The sequence below is a fragment of the Suncus etruscus genome, chromosome 16, assembly GCF_024139225.1.
Source record: "Suncus etruscus isolate mSunEtr1 chromosome 16, mSunEtr1.pri.cur, whole genome shotgun sequence".
NCBI lineage: Eukaryota > Metazoa > Chordata > Mammalia > Eulipotyphla > Soricidae > Suncus > Suncus etruscus.
Genome location: NC_064863.1, coordinates 61493938 through 61514828, shown reverse-complemented (window position 1 = coordinate 61514828; position 20891 = coordinate 61493938). Strand labels below are relative to the sequence as shown.

At 34.7% G+C, this 20891-nt stretch overlaps 1 protein-coding gene across 1 annotated transcript in view; it reads left to right on the top strand.

Annotated features, from left to right (window-relative positions):
- ADAMTS3 (ADAM metallopeptidase with thrombospondin type 1 motif 3) overlaps nucleotides 1-20891 on the top strand; it is a 248726-nt gene that overhangs the window by 191337 nt on the left and 36498 nt on the right. The window contains exons 6-12 of the mRNA XM_049789927.1: nucleotides 10877-10960; nucleotides 11851-12007; nucleotides 12739-12844; nucleotides 13200-13343; nucleotides 14018-14150; nucleotides 16931-17044; nucleotides 19505-19650. Coding sequence (XP_049645884.1) covers nucleotides 10877-10960; nucleotides 11851-12007; nucleotides 12739-12844; nucleotides 13200-13343; nucleotides 14018-14150; nucleotides 16931-17044; nucleotides 19505-19650 — 884 coding nt within the window. The remainder of the gene's footprint in view (nucleotides 1-10876; nucleotides 10961-11850; nucleotides 12008-12738; nucleotides 12845-13199; nucleotides 13344-14017; nucleotides 14151-16930; nucleotides 17045-19504; nucleotides 19651-20891) is intronic.

The window sequence follows — 20891 nt, the reverse complement described above, 5'->3', positions numbered from 1 at the left end:
AGGGGTCCACGTGGGATGCCTTGGATCAAACCCAGGTTGGCCACATGCAAGGCAACCTCCCTATGCACTCTGGCATGTTTCTATTAATTCAGTGGATGACAATAGGTCCCAAAAAGAAAGGAAGGAATCACAGTTATCACTCTTCTGGTTTGGACAGCACCAGTTCCATTTTACATAGATAGTGTAATATAAAAACAATAACTAGATTTTTGTGCAGTCATGGTTAGTAATGGCATATAGGATTTAAAAAAATCTGCTTTTATTTCTAGGTTCAAAAAATGGTTAATATTGTTAGAGAAAGAATTTTACTACTACCAACTAACATAGCCTTTGTTCTATATCATCTTGTATATGCTTTATATGAATTACATAATATTCCACAGTCTCAAATATACTCATTTTAAACCAATTTGCTGAAAATAATAATGAAATTTAATGAAGTTACATGATTTTCCCATAGTTTGAAGACTTTGAAAATAGGTGCCACAACAAGAACTTGAGGTCAGATCGATCTTTTGCCTTCAGAGGCTAATATTTTTTCTTTCTAAATTTGCTGATAGTATAGAAGCCAGGCGCTTTGCATATCTGTTGTCAAATAGAACATTGATTTTGTACTTGCCTTTATGATTTAGCAGAATATCATTGAAGTTGTTGATAGGAAAAATTCATTTACTTCTCCAAGAGCCAAATAAGATAACAGATTTGGTTTAAAATTCTCTGACAATGTGATGAAGCAGATTTTGTGATTAAGAAAGATAATTGTTTTGTCATTGTGTCAAGTATTCCTGTTAATACTTTGTTCTCTGTGCTGTTTCTTATCATTGGATAAATTATGAAGTGGTCTTGGCCTATTGTATAATGTTATATTCTCTAATGTCCTATAAAGAATTAAGTTTATATCTTCATCTCAGGATTTATCAAGTGAAAAACATTTTTTTCATTTGAAAAAATGCATTATACTGTGAATAAAAATTGTCTTTTTTCCTTTGGTTAACCTTTTTTTCTTTTCATTAACATTAATATCTATGATTTATGCCTTTTCTTTTATGCATAATATCTACCACCAAAGTGAAAGTTTCCTCTACCACTGTCTATATATTGCTTCTAGATACCCCTCTCCCCAATTTATGCCTATATCCTTGTCCTCATTCCTCATCTTTTTATTGAGGTTTATTGCAGCCTTTAATTTTTAATTTTTCAAAACCTAAAATATAGAAAAGCTTTGTAACTTGTAAGAAACATTTCTCTCTCTCTCTCTCTCTCTCTCTCTCTCTCTCTCTCTCTCTCTCTCTTTTGGTTTTTGGGTGCTCAGGGGTACTCCTGGCTGTCTGCTCAGAAATAGCTCCTGGCAGGCACAGGGGACCACATGGGACACTGGGATTTAAACCAACCACCTTTGGTCCTGGATTGGCTGCTTGCAAGGCAAATGCTGCTGTACTATCTCTCCCGGGCCCACATTTCTCATTTTTGAAGTAAGGGAATAAATTTTACCTGAACTTCATGAGTGTTTCAGTCCTTCCAAATGCCAGAAGAGCATAAAGCCTTGTAGGCAATTGTCATTTCTTGATCTATCCAAAGTTAACTTTAGTTCTTAAAGAAATAAATGCACAATTAACATAGAAAGACTAATTCATACTTACTGAAATGCCATCTGGGGCCAGCGACATAGCTCAAAGATCAGGGAACAGAGTTTTGCATTTGAAAGGTTCCAAGTTTCATCACCAGCACCTCTTTATTCTATCTCTACTCCTAGATTTGATCCCTACCTCCAGCACTATCACATTTAGTTCTTGATCTAGACCTGAGCTTTGCTACATCACTAGGTCCTAGTAGCATTAAAGTGCCTGATTCAGTCTGCTGTGTATGTATGATCAGGAGTGATCCTCGGGGTCTGTGGAGCATTGCTTGGAATACTCTTTACTAAATAAAAGATGATCTAGTCATTTTTTCATCATTTTTAGATTTAAATTGAATTTCTATTGAAGTAACATTGGGTTTATGATATATAGATTTTAGGTGTATCTTTTTTTTTATTTTGTTTTTGGTTTTGGGGCCACACCCGGTGGTGCTCAAGGTTTACTCCTGGCTCTGCTCAGAAATGGCTCCTGGTAGGCACAGGGGACCATATGGGATGCCGGGATTCAATCACCATCTGTCCTGGGTAAGCCGCTTTCAAGGCAAATGCCCTACCCCTGTGCTATCTCTCCGGCCCCTCAGGTGTACCATTTTATAAATCAGTACATACATATATATGTTATGTATGTATTGCATATATATATATATATATATATATATATATATATATATATATATTGCATTGTGTTTAACACCAAAAGTCTAGTTTCCAGCTATCACAATAAACTCATTTTATCCATTTTATCTGGTTTAACCACCCAATTTTTCCCTTCCTCTCAGGTAATCACTACTTTGTTTTATACTCAGAGTTTCTATTTTATAGCTCTTCCCTTCAAGTTACTTTTGTTTTGTTTTTGTTTTTGTTTTTGGGTGGGGGATTTGGGTCACACCTGGCAGCACTCAGAGTTTACTCCTGGCTCTGCATTCAGAAGTTGCTTCTGGCAGGCTCAGGGAACCATATGGGATGCCGATTTCAAAATGGGGTCCATCCTGTATTGGCCACATGCAAGGCAAACACCTTACCGCTGTGCTATTTCCCTTCTTCAAGTTTTTAATCTATATTAGTCTTTTACTGTAATGCAGTTTTCATTGAGAACAGATTTTATGGATATGTGTATGCATATATTTTCAAATATGTCTATTACTAAAATTGAACAGATGGCATGATAGAGGTGAACTAGTGTCAGGTAAGGAAACATTTGGAGTTTATCATCCATTTAAAGAAGCAAAAGTGGATAAAAAAGAAGCAAAAGTAGATAGAGTATTGTATGTAAAATATGAAGAGAAGGAAATTAAAAATGAAACATTGAGACAGTAATGTGAGGGACAGACATATAAATAAAAGGTGATATTGCTAAAGAAGCAGAATAGTTTTGTTGAAGATCAGAGTGGTAGTCGATTAAACATTAAGTTTTATTCTGAGGGAAATTGAGAATACTAATAAAAGAATTAAAGTAATTCCACGATAAGGAAGAAACAACTGGGGAGATTCACTTGATTTTTTTTGAGCAAATATTTTCAGTGATAAGAGGCTTAAAAGAAGTTAGAAAGGAGCACTTCACTTTGACAAAGAAAAAGATATGTGAGGTTTTTTGAGGGAAAATCAGGCATTGGTATGATATAGACTTTTGAATTTGGACTCTGCTAATCACTTGTGTAGAAAATGATATAACTTTCTGGGTATCAGTTTTCTTCCAAAATAGTCCTTTTGAAAGAAATGGTAAGAATATCTTCTTTTCAGGATTTAGCTTTTACTAATTTTATGCTTTTTTCCTCCTTGCCTGGGTTGCTTATCTTTATAATAGGCACATACCCATATCCTTATGTCTGGGTCTCCCTGTTCTGTTCAATGAACTTACTTGCCCTCTCATTCTTCGTTTTATCAATAGGTTCTTATAGTACCTATTTCTATTTGAATAACTTTTCCCCATGTCTTTTATATGTTTTTGTGCTGCTCATCTATTTCAGGTAATAGGATATATTTACGATAAGAGTAGAGACCCAAACCGAATTGTTATTATGTTTGTTACTTTAATATTGTTAATTCAGTTTTTAATCTCTAGACTATTGGCCACACAGCTACTCCAGAAAATACTTAATGAAACTTTTTGTAAAGTCACTTTTTATTAATCTTTTAATAGAAGTAAAGGAAATGAGTTGATTGAAGGGAAAAAGACAAACTCTCTATTAAAGGAATATAAGGTTTAAAGAGGCAAGTCCATGTATAGTAGGTACTTTTAGCTTGGGACTTTAAGCTCTTCAGAAGTAGTTGGATATTTATAGGTAGAGTAGTATATTTCCCTAGTTTTTCAGAATTGTATCCTCAAAATCATCCAGTCTTTACTGTTATAACTTACATTACAAAAATCTATATATTTTATATTGATAGGTGTACTGGTAATGGATAATTTTGACCTCTATTTGAAAGGTCAACTACTTTAGGCTATCTCTTTTGTGAATGTATATATACATGTATATATATATATATATATATGAATTTATTTTTTTAACAGACCTAAAGGGACAAATATACTACAATGACCTCATTGACCTCTTTTACGCATAAGAAATTCCAGACACTAACATAGGAACATGCCTAAAGTTACCTAATTAAGAACCCAAGAATTCTAGCTACGGAGCTCACAAACTTCACCACTGAGCTATACTGACTCTCAAGATTTAATTCACTGATCTGAAAGAAAAATTAATGTTGGTTATTAAAGCCAGACAAAGCTGTTCATCAGCTAGTCTGACAAAGCAGGTCAGATTGTCCTGCCAGGGAAATGTCCTGGGAGAAATTGTCCCATCCGGGAACAAAACTGGAAGGAAGGAATTTTCCTTTCAAGGAAAGGAATACTTGATTTGATTGTACCTCCCCCATCAACACACATTATTGGCAGCCTATTCGAATTTAAGGTCATCTGAAAATTGAATTAATGTTCTGTTTACCCCCCCTTTTTCAGGTAATTTCATTAGAAATCTGAATTCAACCATGAACACCTCAGAGAAAATCTACCCTGGCTCTAATATGATTGACTCTAACAGTGAAAGGGCATTCAGTTTTGCATAGACAAACTTTGTCTAGCATTATGTAATATGAAGTACATGAATTCTTATGTACTTTAAAATTTATGCTTTATACTTTTCTAAAACTTCAAGAATCAACCCCAGAAAAGGGGGAGACCGTGGATAAGATAATTACCTTGCACAATCTGACCTAGGTTCATTCTCACCACATCACCACGGTGTGGCCCCCAAACCAACCAACCAACAAACAAAACCAAACACTATGAATTTTCACAACCCTTTTTATTTTCTTTCCAGTGATCTCTATCCCCTCTATTTTCCCAGTGTTTTTACTAGTACCATTTTATTGATCACCATAAAATCCTTAGTTATAGGAAATTCAGAATTTAATTTCTCATTTCTTAAAATATACATTAACAGGATAATTAAGAGACAGTAAATTTTTTAAGTTCTCTTAAAGTGATTAGTTTGTGAAATCATGCACTATTGGTCACTTTAAAATACAATCTTCTGTGCTTACTAGCAGTATTGTATACTTTGCAATTGTAGCAGTGTGATGAAAACTAATTCTGCATTTCAATTGCCAGTGTTTAGTCTCTGTTTTGTGTAGAAACCATGTAACTTGGAGAAAAGTAACTTATCAGGACAGTAGGTTCTGTAGATATAAATAGAATAATAATATCTCTAAAGTTTTTCAAGGGTTACTTGAATTAATATTTATTAAATAATCAAAACAGTATATGCCCTGTAAAGATCTATATGATATTGACTATTGATGCTGCTGCTATTTTTTTGGGGAAAAAAATGTTTTCCTTGTCACCAAATTTTACAACAATACATCCTCACAGATTCAACGGATAATTAGGTTTATAAGCTAAATTTTTCCACATGTAATTTATTCATTTATAAAATGTGTGATTAATTGGTATCTATGATTTTTTTTATCACTGACATAGCATATTAATCAGATAGAATTAAAGAACTATATAGAGATAGATGCCTTTGATATTTTTTTGGTTTTTTAGAGTAAAAGGATTCTGTTTCACTTTGGCTAGAATTTTTTAGTTTCTTATTTAAAGTTATTTTATTTTGATATAAATCTAGGAAAAGGTAGACATATCAACAGCTGTATAAATAGTTCAGGTGTATTAAGAATGGTCTTTACCATATTGTAAAGTGTTGATACTGCCATCTGCTGGGCATAGTCTAAATTTTTATAGATGTGTTTACCTTCATCCATACCTGTTCTTTATTTTGTCTATTTATAAATAAATTAATTTCCTGACTTATAAAATTATAGTACTATTTAAAGTATATTGGTTTTAAAGTGTACTAAATACAAATGAGTTTATTAATTTTATGGTGATTATATACTATACTAGCTCAAACATCTCTGAGTTCTTAATACCCCATCTACTTGTTTTTGTTTTGTTTTGTTCATTGGACCACTACCAGTGGTGCTAAGGGCTTATTTCTGGCTCTGCACTCCTGGAATTCTTAAGAGACCATATAGGATGACCCATATCTGCCATGTGCAAGGCAAATGTCTACCAGCTGCAGCTCCAGCCCCAGAAAATAATATACTTTCATCTAACATCGTATTTTTATTTTAGAAGTTCATTTTTTGATATTATACTCATTAACTGATAGTACCCTTTTGCAAACCCCAAACAAAACCAAAATCATTAAATATATTCCCAATTTTATTGTATTAAGCTCACACTATGTTGTGTGTGAATTCATGGTGCTGATTTTCAACATATTCCTTCCATTACACTCTTAGAATGTCCATTAGTCTCTATTTTTTTCCCAACATATTTGAATGTTTGAACCAATTTCATGCCAGTGACAATAGCACATATCAAAAATATTGGGAGCAATTTGCTGAGATGTGGTGAAAGGAGAACTCTCATTCACTGCTGGTGCGAAAATTGCCTTGTTCAATGCCTTTGGAAAATGATTTAGGGAGAGTTCTCCGAATTGAGCTGCCATCTGACTTAACAAGTCCATTTTTAGGTATCTGCCCCCAGAATTTTAAAAAAAAGCACTCAAAAGGACATAAGTACACCATTATTTATTCCAGTACTTCATACAGTAGCTAAGTTATATAATTAGCCTCAGTGTCCAATGGCAGATGAAGGGATTATGAACATGTGGTACATGTTCACAAAGGAATTTTATGTAGTTGCAAGAAACAATGAAATCATGCGATTCACTGTAATCTGGTTGGAATTGGAAGAATCAAGTTGAATGAAGTAAGCCAAAAGAAAGACAAGGATAAGATGATCTAAATTATCTGTGGTATATGGAATAACTTGATGCAGAAATGTAATATAGTAAAGGAATAGGTCTAGATCACCCTTGACTCCAGAACTTAAGGAAGAGAAGGACAGAGAAGAAAAGAATTTAAGGTAGTAAGAAGATGAGAAACGAAAGTAATGGGGGGGACAGGGAATTGGTAATGTGGGAGTGTGCTATTTCTGTACATCCAAAGCACAGACTCAAAAATTAAAAACATGATATCAAAGCTGGAAACACTGAACTTTGTAATGTGCCTGCCAAAGTGGCATTGATGATGGGAATTGATTGGTTATAGTCTTGGTGTTGAAATATTGCATGCCTAAAACTCAAATATTAACAACTTTGTAAATCACAGTTGTTACTTTAAGTAACAAAACAAAAGAGCCATCCTCATTATAAAATGGAAGGAAGAGATGAACATGATGACGATGAACCTATTTATGCCTATTGGATATGCTTATCATTCAAACTTCTGGAAAATCAAATTGAATTGAAGTTGGTTTTCCATGTTCTTTCAGTTTTGGTGAATGCTTGCTCTCTCTTCCTGGAAAAGTTTAGCTTGACCTTAACCCTTTCTACTAGTATTTTCCAATTTAAGTAATATTTAACACAGTGATTTTAAGTAAGTTTCTTTATATTCAACACTACAGTTTACAGAGTTGCTCAAAATGCAATTATTTCTAGCATTTAATGTTCCAATACTAATCCTACTACTAGTGTAACATTCCCTCCGCCATTGTCCCCAGTATCCCAACCTCCCCCAAGCCTGCCCCTTGGCAGCTACAAATTATTTACTCAATATTGCTTGTTACAACTAATTGGTAATGCAATTATTTTTAAAACTCGATTAAGAGAAAAGTTTTGAAAATTGTCATATCTGGAGATGGGGTCAATTATGTCATTGTCTGAAGATTACTAAGCCCGTTATTGCTAGTTGAGCATTTTGTTAGTGGTTTTTCTTGTTGAGTTTATGCAGTTTCTATAATAACTTCACATCCAATTTGATATATCCCTACTGAGTCACACAGTCTAGTACTTCAAAAATCTGTGAAACTGGGCCAATAAGCTCATATGATAGCAAAAATATATTGTGGTCATGGCTTCCAGGACTTCTGGAATTATAGGTATGGATGGGAGTGTGGGTAGCGGTGGCACACCCTGTCTCCAAAGAGCCCTATAGATGTCAAATGAGTCTCTGGCACTGGCTGATGGGAAAACATGGTGGCAGCTCTGGATCAAGGGCATAACTACCAAGACTTCTGAAAATACAGAGCTATGGGAAGAGGTAGCTTAACTTGACTCTGAAGAGTCCTGAGATGCCAATAAAAGTTAGGTCTCTATGCAGAGATTAGTGGAAATGTGGTGAATTTGAATCATTGGCATGGTGGCATTTGTTGAGTATGTCTGTTGATACAACTGATAAGGCTTTCGAAAGGCAGGGAACATGCTCTGCTCCCCTTTTTAGGGGCCCCAGAGTGATCATCTGCGAGGCCAGTAATACCCTGAATTTTTATGGTTTGGTTTGCCTCTTTCAAGAATTAGATGAGTCTATGGTATTGGCTGTTGGCAGCTCTGAATCACGGGCCTATTCACATCGATTTTTCACTAACTATAAATGTTGAACATTAAAAATATACATTAATATTAAATATTAATATTTAAATTAATATTAATATTAATTAACAGTGAATCAATTTTGTTTAGAGACATTTTAGGGCTAATATTCATAACCTATTTTTATGATTAATACTATCACCCAATAACTAAAATATTAAAGTACTCCTATAGTTAGTCTTCTTAATAACTAATGCTTTAGCTGACCCACTCCTTTGTAGAGGGAAGGGAAGTTAAGGCATCATAGAAAAATTTCCACAACTTCCGAATATTGACTCCATTTCCATTGGTGCCCTGAGCCAGATATAGTACCTTGGCTACAAACATGATCATCCTGTAGGGCTGATTGATGTCTGTTTTTCTTTCTTTATTAGGCTAGTCATCACTGTCTTGTGGTTTTTTAAAGTGAATGTGAAAGTTTGCGTACATGGACTCTTTCTAAATCTGTAATAGTTTATAATATACATGCATACTCTCTATCTTGGTATAATATAGCTTACAAAATCAGCAATTCACTTAATCAAGAATCACTTTAGGGTCTGGAGCAGTTGCACAAGCGGTAGGGCATCTGCCTTCCATATGCTAACCCAGAATGGAGCATGGTCCATTTATTTTACCCAGAATGGAGCACGATCCCCTGGCATCCCATATGGTCCCCCAAGCCAGGAGTAACCTCTGAGCATAATCAGGGTTGGCCCAAAAAAAAAAAAAAAAAAGAATCACTTCACTCTAAAGCTAAATATAGCAATTTAACTCAAGTATTTAATTTGAACTAAAATCCAAATGGATTAAAGACATCGATATCAGACCCAAAACCATAAGATATATAGAACAACACATAGGCAAAACACTCCAGGACATTGAGACTACAGGCATCTTCAAGGAGGAAACTGCACTCTCCAAGCAAGTGAAAGCAGAGATTAACAGATGGGAATATATTAAGCTGAGAAGCTTCTGCACCTCAAAGGAAATAGTGCCCAGGATACAAGAGCCACCCACTGAGTGGGAGAAATTATTCACCCAATACCCATCAGATAAGGGGCTAATCTCCAAAATATACAAGGCACTGACAGAACTTTACAAGAAAAAACATCTAATCCCATCAAAAAAAGGGGAGAAGAAATAAACAGACACTTTGACAAAGAAGAAATACAAATGGCTAAAAGGCACATTAAAAAAAAAATGCTCCACATCACTAATCATCAGGGGGATGCAAATCAAAACAACGATGAGATACCACCTCACACCACAGAGAATGGCACACATCACAAAGAATGAGAACAAACAGTGTTGGCGGGGATGTGGAGAGAAAGGAACTCTTATCCACTGCTGGTGGGAATGCCATCTAGTTCAACCTTTATGGAAAGTGATATGGAGATTCCTCCCAAAACTAGAAATCGAGCTCCCATACGATCCAGCTGTACCACTCCTAGGAATATACCCTAGGAACACAAAAATACAATACAAAAACCCCTTCCTTACACCTATATTCATTGCAGCACTATTTACCATAGCAAGACTCTGGAAACAACCAAGATGCCCTTCAACAGACGAATGGCTAAAGAAACTGTGGTACATATACACAATGGAATATTATGCAGCTGTCAGGAGAGATGAAGTCATGAAATTCTCCTATACATGGATGTACACTGAATCTATTATGCTGATTGAAATAAGTCAGAGAGAGAGAGAGAGAAACGCAGAATGGTCTCACTCATCTATGGGTTTTAAGAAAAATGAAAGACATTCTTGCAATAATAATTTTCAGACACAAAAGAGAAAAGAGCTGGAATTTCCAGCTCACCTCAGGAAGCTCACCACAAAGAGTGATGAATTTAGTTAGAGAAATAACTACATTTTGAACTGTCCTAATAATGAGAATGTATGAGGGAAATGGAGAGCCTATTTAGAGTACAGGCGGGGGTCAGGTAGGGAGGAGGGAGATTTGAGACATTGGTGATGGGAATGTTGCACTGGTGATGGGTGGTGTTCTTTACATGACTGAAACCCAAACACAATCATGTATGCAATCAAGGTGATTAAATAAAATAAATAAATAAATTTATTGTGTTTCATTTTGGGGTTCACACACAGTGGTGTCCATGACTTTTAGCTTTGTGTTTAGAGATCAAACTCACAATGGCCACGTGCAGGTAAACACTGTGCCACTGTACTATTTTTCTAACCCTATGAAACTAAATTTAAAAAATAATTTGTTTTTATTACATGGCAATTCTTTAGCTGTACATTTTTGTGCAATTATTTTCATTGCCTTTTATTAAGAATACATTTTCTCTAGGTGAATGAAATTTACCATGATGAGTCCCTTGGAGTACATATAAATGTGGTCCTGGTACGCATGATAATGCTCGGTTATGCAAAGGTAAGCTATCTTAAAACATTAAGTATTGGGTTAGTATATTGGGTTAGAAAGTTAAATTGCTAAGGCTATTTCTAATATAAAAGATAGATATGTATTATGTAGAAAACCTCTCTTGTGAACTTAGAAAGAGACACTGCCACAATAAAGTGATCTCTGAGCAAATAATGGATCATTTCTTTGTATGCATATAATTTGCTTTATTTAACACTGTCTAATGAAATTGGAGATAGTGTAGTTTTCCTTGGTTTTTGATCATGACTACTCAAAATCATATATATATTATATATATACACACATATATATAAACCTTCTAGTCTAAATTTTTCTACTTATTTGTTCTTAATACCTAAAAAATGTAAAATCTAAGTTGAGTTAGCAACTATTATTATTTATATTTTTTGATTTGGGAAGCCTCACCTGGCAATGCTCAGGACTAACATCTGCCACAAAGAAAGCACCTCTGGTGGACATGGGGAACAATATGGAGTACTGGGTATCAATCCTGAGCCAGATGCATGGAAATTAAGTGCCTCATTGACGGCACTATTTATCTGGCTCTAGATCCGCAGATATTTAAATAAACAGATTATTTGTGCAAATAATTATAATTGAGTTGCTTCCCAGTAACAACTTTTAGTAGTATCACATATTCCCATAAGTGGGCTAATTATAAATGGCTAATTTAGCCAGCTAAACACTGGATAATACCAGTATTATCGTCATGAAGTTATCTTCAAGGGTATTTAGAAAGCAGATAGACAAATAAGTTTCAATAATATTATTGTGCATTGTTTAATTCCTGAAATCCCAAATGTTTACCCGGGGAAAAGTTATTAAGGTAGCTTTTGATAAAATGATATGTATGATTTTAACATACTGTTTTCTCTTAGTCAATTAGCCTTATAGAAAGAGGAAACCCATCCAGGAGTTTGGAAAATGTGTGCCGCTGGGCTTGCCAACAACAAAAACCTGATCCCAACCACTCTGAACACCATGACCATGCAATTTTCTTAACTAGGCAAGATTTTGGACCTGCTGGAATGCAAGGTATTTCTATTCATATGTAGAAGAAGAACTTAAGGACATGACTTTTCAAAAGTAATTCTAAATCTGGGAATTTTTTCAAATACCCACATCTCCACCACTATGTTTTGCCACATCAGCCATGCTTGTATTCTTTCTCTTATTTCCAGTGACTTCTGTGGAAGTCATGTTGTTAAATGCCACTGAAAAATTATGATAATTCTACTTGCCTTTAAAAGAATAAAAGTGTACATTTGGGATATGGAGAGGAAGCTGTAAAATATGGCCTGTTAACTATTTGAGTGGTAATTGCAATGGTTTTGCAGTTCTCCAGCTATAAAATGGTTTCCAAAGTCAGCTTCCATTTACCTAATAAGTTTTGTTGTAGGTTTTTTTTTTGGGGGGGGGGAGTAAATTCATTATTTTTTCCCAATAGATGGAATGTTGGCTCTCTTCAATGATTTGAAGGACTGTTTACTACAATAGAAAAAAACAGGAATAAATTAGTGAGTAGAAAAGAATGGTTAACCTCATACAGTTCTTTTACTTGGGAAAGAAGAAAATTAAAACTCAATGAATGTTTTTTAGAACTCACTGCCTTTGACTTTCCCAAGAGGACATGACACAGTGCTAGCAGCAAAATAATACTGCCTCTGTGTCTTGAAAAGATGCCCTACTCACACCAATGTTCCTGCAGTAATTCTTACTGACTTTTCTCATAAAATGAAAATAAAAGTAATTGTTATTTTCTACAGGATATGCACCCGTCACAGGCATGTGTCATCCAGTAAGAAGTTGTACTCTAAATCATGAGGATGGTTTTTCATCTGCTTTTGTAGTCGCCCATGAAACCGGCCATGTGTAAGTCACAACTCTAATGGAAAAAAAGGTCTTTTCTTCTTAGTTTCTCTCAGCATTGTTCACATTTTGGACAGAGTGCATGCCAACACGTAACTCTTTTCCCTGCCAAGTGTGAGGATCTGAGAACAGTGAAGCGGGCAATACACTGACACTAAATGAGTGACTGACTCGCCAAAATGTAGACAACCAGAGAAGTATTTCTGTCAAATTACTTTCTCTTTCAGTTCCTGTAACTCCTCAATAAAATCCCTTGTAGGTTTAAAAATGCACATTTCCCTGTACTAATTTTTTCAGAGGAAACAAAAGCTGTAGTCCCTATGACTCTCGCCGCTGAGGTTTCATTTTTGTGTTCTAGGTTAGGAATGGAACATGATGGACAAGGCAATAGGTGTGGAGATGAAACTGCAATGGGAAGTGTCATGGCTCCCTTGGTGCAAGCAGCATTTCATCGTTATCACTGGTCCCGATGCAGCGGCCAAGAACTGAAAAGATACATTCAGTAAGTCCTTTGCTGCTCAACATGCAAACTGTCCTGTTAGAAAAGAAATACTGACAAAAAATGGAGTCTGATGAGTTAACTCACAATACTAAGCAAGTGAAAGCTGCTATTTAAAATAAATATTTTCTCCTGATTCAGAGCATTTGACTCAGAATGCTTTAAATGCTGATTTGAATTTGACATCAAATTTAATTTTGCTAGATTTCATTATGTAATCATACAGGAGGCAAGTAAAGAATTTACAGCATTTTAAAATATCTTTTCTTTTAAACAGATTTCCTTAAAAAATGTACTTTTGGGGGAACTTTAATATTGGGTCAAATTTGAGATTCCAGAGAAGATGGTATTATGATATCTGCATAAATAGTATGAGTTTCATGCTTCTCTATCACGGTATGGGGACCATGGTGAGGAAAGATTTATCTAAGGGCCTGAATATGGCTACCTCAGCCACCTCAGCCCTTTTATACTGCTAAATTATGTTTTATTTTCCTGAAATGAATAGGAGGAAGGTCATTTTTTCTAAATAAAACTGAAACAAAAGACATTAAAGTATGTATTCTTTTGTGACAGGTGGTCTGATGAAATTCTAGAATACATAACTCAATAATAATTTCCTATTGTCATGATTGAAATTGACTTTTAACTATATGCAATGTATTTTCTTCCTGTAGTTCCTATGACTGTCTCCTTGATGACCCTTTTGAACATAATTGGCCCAAACTCCCAGAACTTCCTGGAATTAATTATTCTATGGATGAGCAATGTCGTTTTGACTTTGGAGTTGGTTATAAAATGTGCACTGCGGTATGTTGCTCATAATCAACTTATGTTCATCTTGAAATTTTTTTTCATAACTCTTGCTTAGAGAATTTTACAGATTCAAGTGTGCAATTATAAAAATATCTGCCAGTGATTTTGTGTTTGCTGTGTCATACATGAAAAGCTAAATGTTTTTTTTAATTTATTTAAACACCTTGATTACATACATGATTGTGTTTGGGTTTCAGTCATGTAAAGAACACCACCCATCACCAGTGCAACATTCCCATAAAGCTAAATGTTTTAAATACTGTCTTATTCAATTCTGTGCCCGATTAGAAGAATTGGTTTAGTTTTATAGATAAAAAAATATACAAGACCCCAAAGATTAAGAAATGGGGCCCGGAGAGATAGCACAGCGCCTTGCAAGCAGCTGATCCAGGACCAAAGGTGGTTGGTTCGAATCCCGGTGTCCCATATGGTCCCCCGTGCCAGCCAGAAGCTATTTCTGAGCAGACAGCCAGGAGTAACCCCTGAGCACCGCCGGGTGTGGCCAAAAAAAAAAAAAAAAGAAATGACATATCACTCATCTGGTAAAAAAGGGACATTAAAACTAAGATTGCTAAATTCCAAACCCTTTGATTTTGGAATGTGAATCGATCAATTTTAAGCTTCAAATAGTTTATTTTCATTAATTTCTTGTACTGGTATGGTGCCATGTTAGAAACACAGGCTATATAGCATGGCATTTAGAAATGTGGGCTCCAAATTCAGACTTTGGATGTCATCCAGGTCAGGATCTGATACTGTCTAGATGACTTTAAGTACTTTACTACAATTCTCTGGCTTAATTTCCTCAGGCATAAAAATGTGAATAATGATAGCATTCATTGCTTAGAATTTGTTTCAGCATAAAATTTGATAATGTATCTAAATGGCTACACACAATATAGAAATACAGTAAATGCTGTCATGGCAAGCCAATATTCTGTGTATCTATTCAGATCAGAGGTATGTTTAATTAAATTTTCATGTTGATATTTAATAGTTTCTTTTAAATACATGGTAAGAAGAAAAGGGTCTTTTTAATGAACTTTACATATTAAGCATGAAAAGACAGTATTTCCTGTGCTAGAAAGAAGTTGAGTTGCTATTTGAAATATTTCATGTGCAGATAACTGCAGCCATTTTATATGTCTATATACTCTCATCTCTATATCCACTGTCAACTCCTAATTTCCTGGATAATAACTTAGATATGGTTATTCAAAATTTTTTACTTAATACTGTGAAATAGTAATTTTAAATATAAAAATTAAAACAAAAAATCCCAGATTTGAAGAATGTGTGATGTTTACATTAGACAGGAGGCAAGTAAAGAACATGCAGGACTTATAATTTTGCTTTATTATATATTTTGATGTTATTATTTCTTTAGAAAATATAAAACAGGAGGCCACAATGAGAGTACAGCAGATAGAATGTTTGCCTTGCACATGGCCAACCCAAATTTGATTCCTGGCATTCCATATGATACCCTGAGCCTACCAGAAGGGATTACAAGGAGTAATCCCTGAGCACCACAAAAAATAAATAGAAAGAAAATAAAAATCATTCTTAGTATTGAGAAAACTAAAATTGATTTTGCTCTGACTCTGTTTCTGTCTCATTGAAATCATAATGAAAAGTAACAAGCCTTATCTTGTTATACCTACATCTGACACAGATTATTCTGAGGACCAGATATATGAACCATATATTTTGTGTCATTTGTTGTAGTTGAACCTGGAATGAATATCTTCCATAGAAAGATTGGGGACTAATATATAATTTGTCATCTATTAGCTAGGACTTTATACTTCAGGAATAAAAGAGAAACCATTTTATAGCTGGAGAACTGCAAAACCATTGCAATTAGTTTTAATATAAATTTTATGTTTAATATATATTAGAGTTAGGTTAATGAGTTTATAATGCTGTTGAAATTTATGGTCTTGGTGTACACAGCTACTTCACCATTGCCAAAGTGCCCAAGACCTCTTATCCATGCCTCTGCAAAGTGTTTATCAAATAAAAAAATTGACCAAGGCACATAAACAATGCATGCTGATTATACCCACATACCTTTGACTTGTTAAGTCTTTTGTTTGTTTGTTTTGTTTTTGGAGGGGTCACACCCAGTGATGCTCAGGGGTTACTCCAGGCTATGTGCTCAAAAATCACTGCAATCTTGGGGGGACCATATGAAACGCCGGGGGATTGAACCACAGTTCGTCCTAGGCTAGCACGGGCAAGGCAGACCCTTGCCGCTTGTGCCACCGCTCTGGCCCCAGACTTGTTAACTCTTAAATATGCATTCTTCTCAGTCTTATGATTATAAGATAAGGGGATCGTTTTATTTTTTTTCCAGTTTTTTATTAAGGAGCTGTGGTTTACTAAGTTCTTAAAATCCTACTATGGCAAGCAGAATTATTAAAAGTGAGTTAGAGAATTTCAGGCAAAAAATATTTCTATTTTATTTAAAAATGAAAAGCAGAATAAGCATTTTCTAGTTGGAATTCTTAGATAGTATATTTTTTTTCTGAAGGGACTTGGGGACTGAATGACACCCAGTTGTGCTCCAAGAGACCTAATGAAATCCATCACATACAAAGCAAGAGCCACACCTCCTCTAATATCTGACCACATTTATTTAAAATGTAACACTAATTTGAAATAAAAGATCCATAAACAGGACATGAAGATACTGAGTAGAATAGACATGGTTAGGTTCTCATGGCATTATATCTTGGTTTCATTGAGATTTTTAATTCTCTTCCTTCTAGTTCCGAACCTTTGATCCATGTAAACAGCTCTGGTGCAGTCACCCTGATAATCCCTACTTCTGTAAAACCAAAAAGGGTCCTCCACTAGATGGGACTGAATGTGCTGCTGGAAAAGTGAGTATATGTGGTTCTACAATGAATAATCAAGGTCCAGTGTATAATAATCCTCTTTAAAAATCTGGGAAGTAGGCCAGAGTGTAGAGCCAAAGCACAGCAGGTAGGGCACTTGCCTTGCTCGTGGCCAACTTGGGTTCCATCCTGGCATCCCATATGGTCCCACTAACCATGCCAGGGATAAATCCTGAGTGCAGAACTAGGAGTAATCCCCGAGCACTACTGAATGTGGTTTCAAAACCAAAATTAATAAATAAAAATTTGGGAAATTATTTGTATAGCTGTATTTTTATGTGAACACTATAGTGCATGAAATGTATTGCTGCTCTAACAAATTGACACGCATCAACAGTGGTTTAAAACAAGAGAATGCATTTTGTCATAGATCTGGGAGTCCTAAGTTCAGAAAGAACAAACCAAGGTTTGTCCTGGGTCAGCCTCATGAAAGGCAAGTGCCTTACTACTGTGCTACCACTCCGGCCCCACTTTTTTTTTAACTGATGGCATTCTTGGACCTGTGCCTGTATTATTCTAATTTTTAATTTCTATTCATGTGACCTCCTTGTTCCCTTCATTTTTCTGTAAGTCTTCTATCTCTTATAAAGATACATGTGATGACATTTAGAGCTTACCTAGATAATTCAGAATAATCTTCATTTTATTATTACTTAATTTAACATATGTGAAGACTTTATTCCAAGTTTGATAATATAGATTTTAGTATATCAAGTAAGATATCAGATTTCAGGGGCTGGAGAGATAGCATGGAGGTAAGGCGTTTGCCTTTCATGCAAGAGGTCATCGGTTCGAATCCCAGCGTCCCATATGGTCCCCCGTGCCTGCCAGGAGCAATTTCTGAGCATGGAGCCAGAAGTAACCCTGAGCACTGCCGGGTGTGACCCAAAAACCACAAAAAAAAAAAAAAAAAAAAAAAGATATCAGATTTCAGAATCTGATAGTTTTAAAGTCACTATTCATCTCACTTCTGAAACTAGGAAGCTGCTAACTGAGCCCTTTCTAAGGCATTTGATTTACTTGCTAGCATTCCACACCAAGTTCAATGAACTTACAGTATATTTGGCTTTGCTTCTTGGGGAAAGATGCCCAGAAGTTTTGAATCTCTAATCGTGGAGTCAGTATTGAATGCTCAGAAATGGGATATGTGCCAATTTATGCTATCAAAGAACACCAAAAGTAAAACAAAGGCATATTAATACTCACATTGACTTGATTGACTTGACTAGATGGAAAAGAAGGTCTTATAGGACTTAGCAGCTTCAAAAAATTTTACAAAACTGCTATCTCTATAGTTCTTTAAAAACTGTTTTAGAGGTATATAAGCTACATAGTATGAGAATTAATCATCATAATCAAACCTATCATTACTTGTATGTAAATGTTATAGAGACAATGTTAAACACTAAAATAATCTTTTGCTTCAGAAAAATTTACTAAAGTTGATTTGGTTAAGATTAATATAGTTTGTTGCTTCAGGTAAATTTACTAATGCTTATTTGATTTTAAAAATTTAAGAGCAATAATTAGCTGGCTCATATTCATGAAAGTGGAGTCCTATGAATATATTTGAACATTTAATTTCTCTAAAATTATTTGTGTGGTATTCAGCTTTATCAGTTTAAGTTTTAGGAAACACTTTTAGCTTTTTATGAGGAAATCAAAATTATTGAAGGGAGATGCCAGGGATGAAGGGATAATATGGCAGGTAAGATGCATTCCTTGCACAGCGTCCATGCAGGCTTGATTCCTGGCATTCCTTGAGTCTGCAGGAGTTATCTCTGAGCAGTCAGGAGTAAATTCTGATAAGACCCCAAAACAACAACAAAATGAGGGAGGAGAAAAGAGCTAATACCTTTAGAGATCTGCTGTGTTTTGGGCATTGTGAGCTGTGTGCCTCTAGGCTATTATGATTCTAAGTAATTTCTATTTAATTATTTCAGATGACCTTAGACTACTTATGTTGTAATTTTCTTCAGGTAAATGTTAAAGATAATATAGCTGGCCCTTTTGTTTTTCAGTATCATTGAGAATATAAATATATATATAAATATATATATATATGTGTGTGTGTGAGTGTGTGTGTGTGTGTGTGTATCCATTATTTCAAATTAGAATATATTACCCTTGAAAATCCAAAAGGGGATAAAGGGTAAAATAACACTAACTATGCAAGCTAGGTATTCAAAAACTTTTATGATTGTTACTGACTGAAACATTTATTACTGATATTGTTACTGATTGAAACATTTATGAGTAAATGTTATTCTTTCATTTTATTTTGGTATAAAATATAAGTCTAAATTTATGAAGACATAAAGTGTACCTTCTTGTTAAAAATTTTTAGATGATTTCCAATGCATTCTAACTAGAATGATAAAAGAAGTTAACTCTTTTAATTGATGGTGCAAAAGATTACATAGGTGCCTTTGTCATTCTCTTTAGTGGTGCTATAAGGGCCATTGCATGTGGAAGAATGCTAACCAACAAAAACAAGATGGCAATTGGGGCTCATGGACAAAATTTGGGTCTTGTTCCCGAACATGTGGAACTGGGGTTCGTTTCAGAACACGTCAGTGCAATAATCCAACGTGAGTATAACTCCTATAGCTATGGTTATTATTCAACATAATGTCTTTATATTCAGTTCCAGGAATTACATGTAAAATGTATGTGTATGCTATTTAAATCTCTAAACTTATCTTGGAAATAATAATCAGTGATGTAAGTGATAGACTTTGTGAAAAAGTAAAGATATTTGAAGAAATGGATGCTTAGAAACATAAAGGAGTAGAGTCAGAAAGCTGATCCTTATGCTTTTAGGTACCTAACTCTGGGATTTAGTTCTGCAGTAGAAAGCACACAAGCATCAGGGCTGAAGCAGCACTTTCTAAAGAGGCCTTTGACTCCTGACGTAGGTGAGGAGTGTGTCAAGCAGGGCAACCAAAAAAGCAAGGAACTCAAACTAAATTTATTGAATCCCATCTGAGTGTTGAGCAAACTTTATTTTCTGGAAAAAAAATAACATAACATGAAACTTAATAAATTTTTTCTGGTCAAGGGCATTACATGCGAATAGACCTTTCTTTTAGTCTATCACAGGAAAATGACTCTGATTATTTCTTTTGTAAAAGACTCGGGGTCACATGACTGTCTTCATAGGAAGAAATGATAGTCATGGTAACAAAAAAGAGAAAACGTTATGTAACATTATAACGTGTAATCTAATAAAGACAACCGAATTTCACTACAAACCATTCTCTAGTCTACTGAAAGCAACTGAAGTGCCCATTGTCAGTTGGTTGGATAAAGGAGATGCACACACATAAATATATATCATGGAATACTATTTAGCTAGAACAATCAAAGATGAAATCCTGACATTTGCAGCAACCTGGATGGACCTGAAGGGCACCTGTACATAATGAAATCATCAACAGAAAGGACACACTCTACATAAAGTAAACTTTTAAAACTGTAAGACTAATTAGTAGTACCAAAGGGAAAGGGGAAAATAAATAGAGAATCTAATTTTTATAAGTGTTTATTTGTATGATGATAACTTAATAATAAGATATATTTTACTATTTAATAATGATGAGCAGAATGAGGAATACTATAATGCATTGTTACCTCCATAAAAATAAAATATGTTGACACAATTCTATTAATGTTTTTCTAGGAAAGTAAAATTATTATTTCTATTTTACATAGGATGCATTGTATATGCTTGGTGTCTCTTTGGGTTGCATTATCTGTATTTTGTACATGATAGAAAATACAAATTTTCAGAAATTATATATATTAAATTTTTTCTGTACATATGCTATAC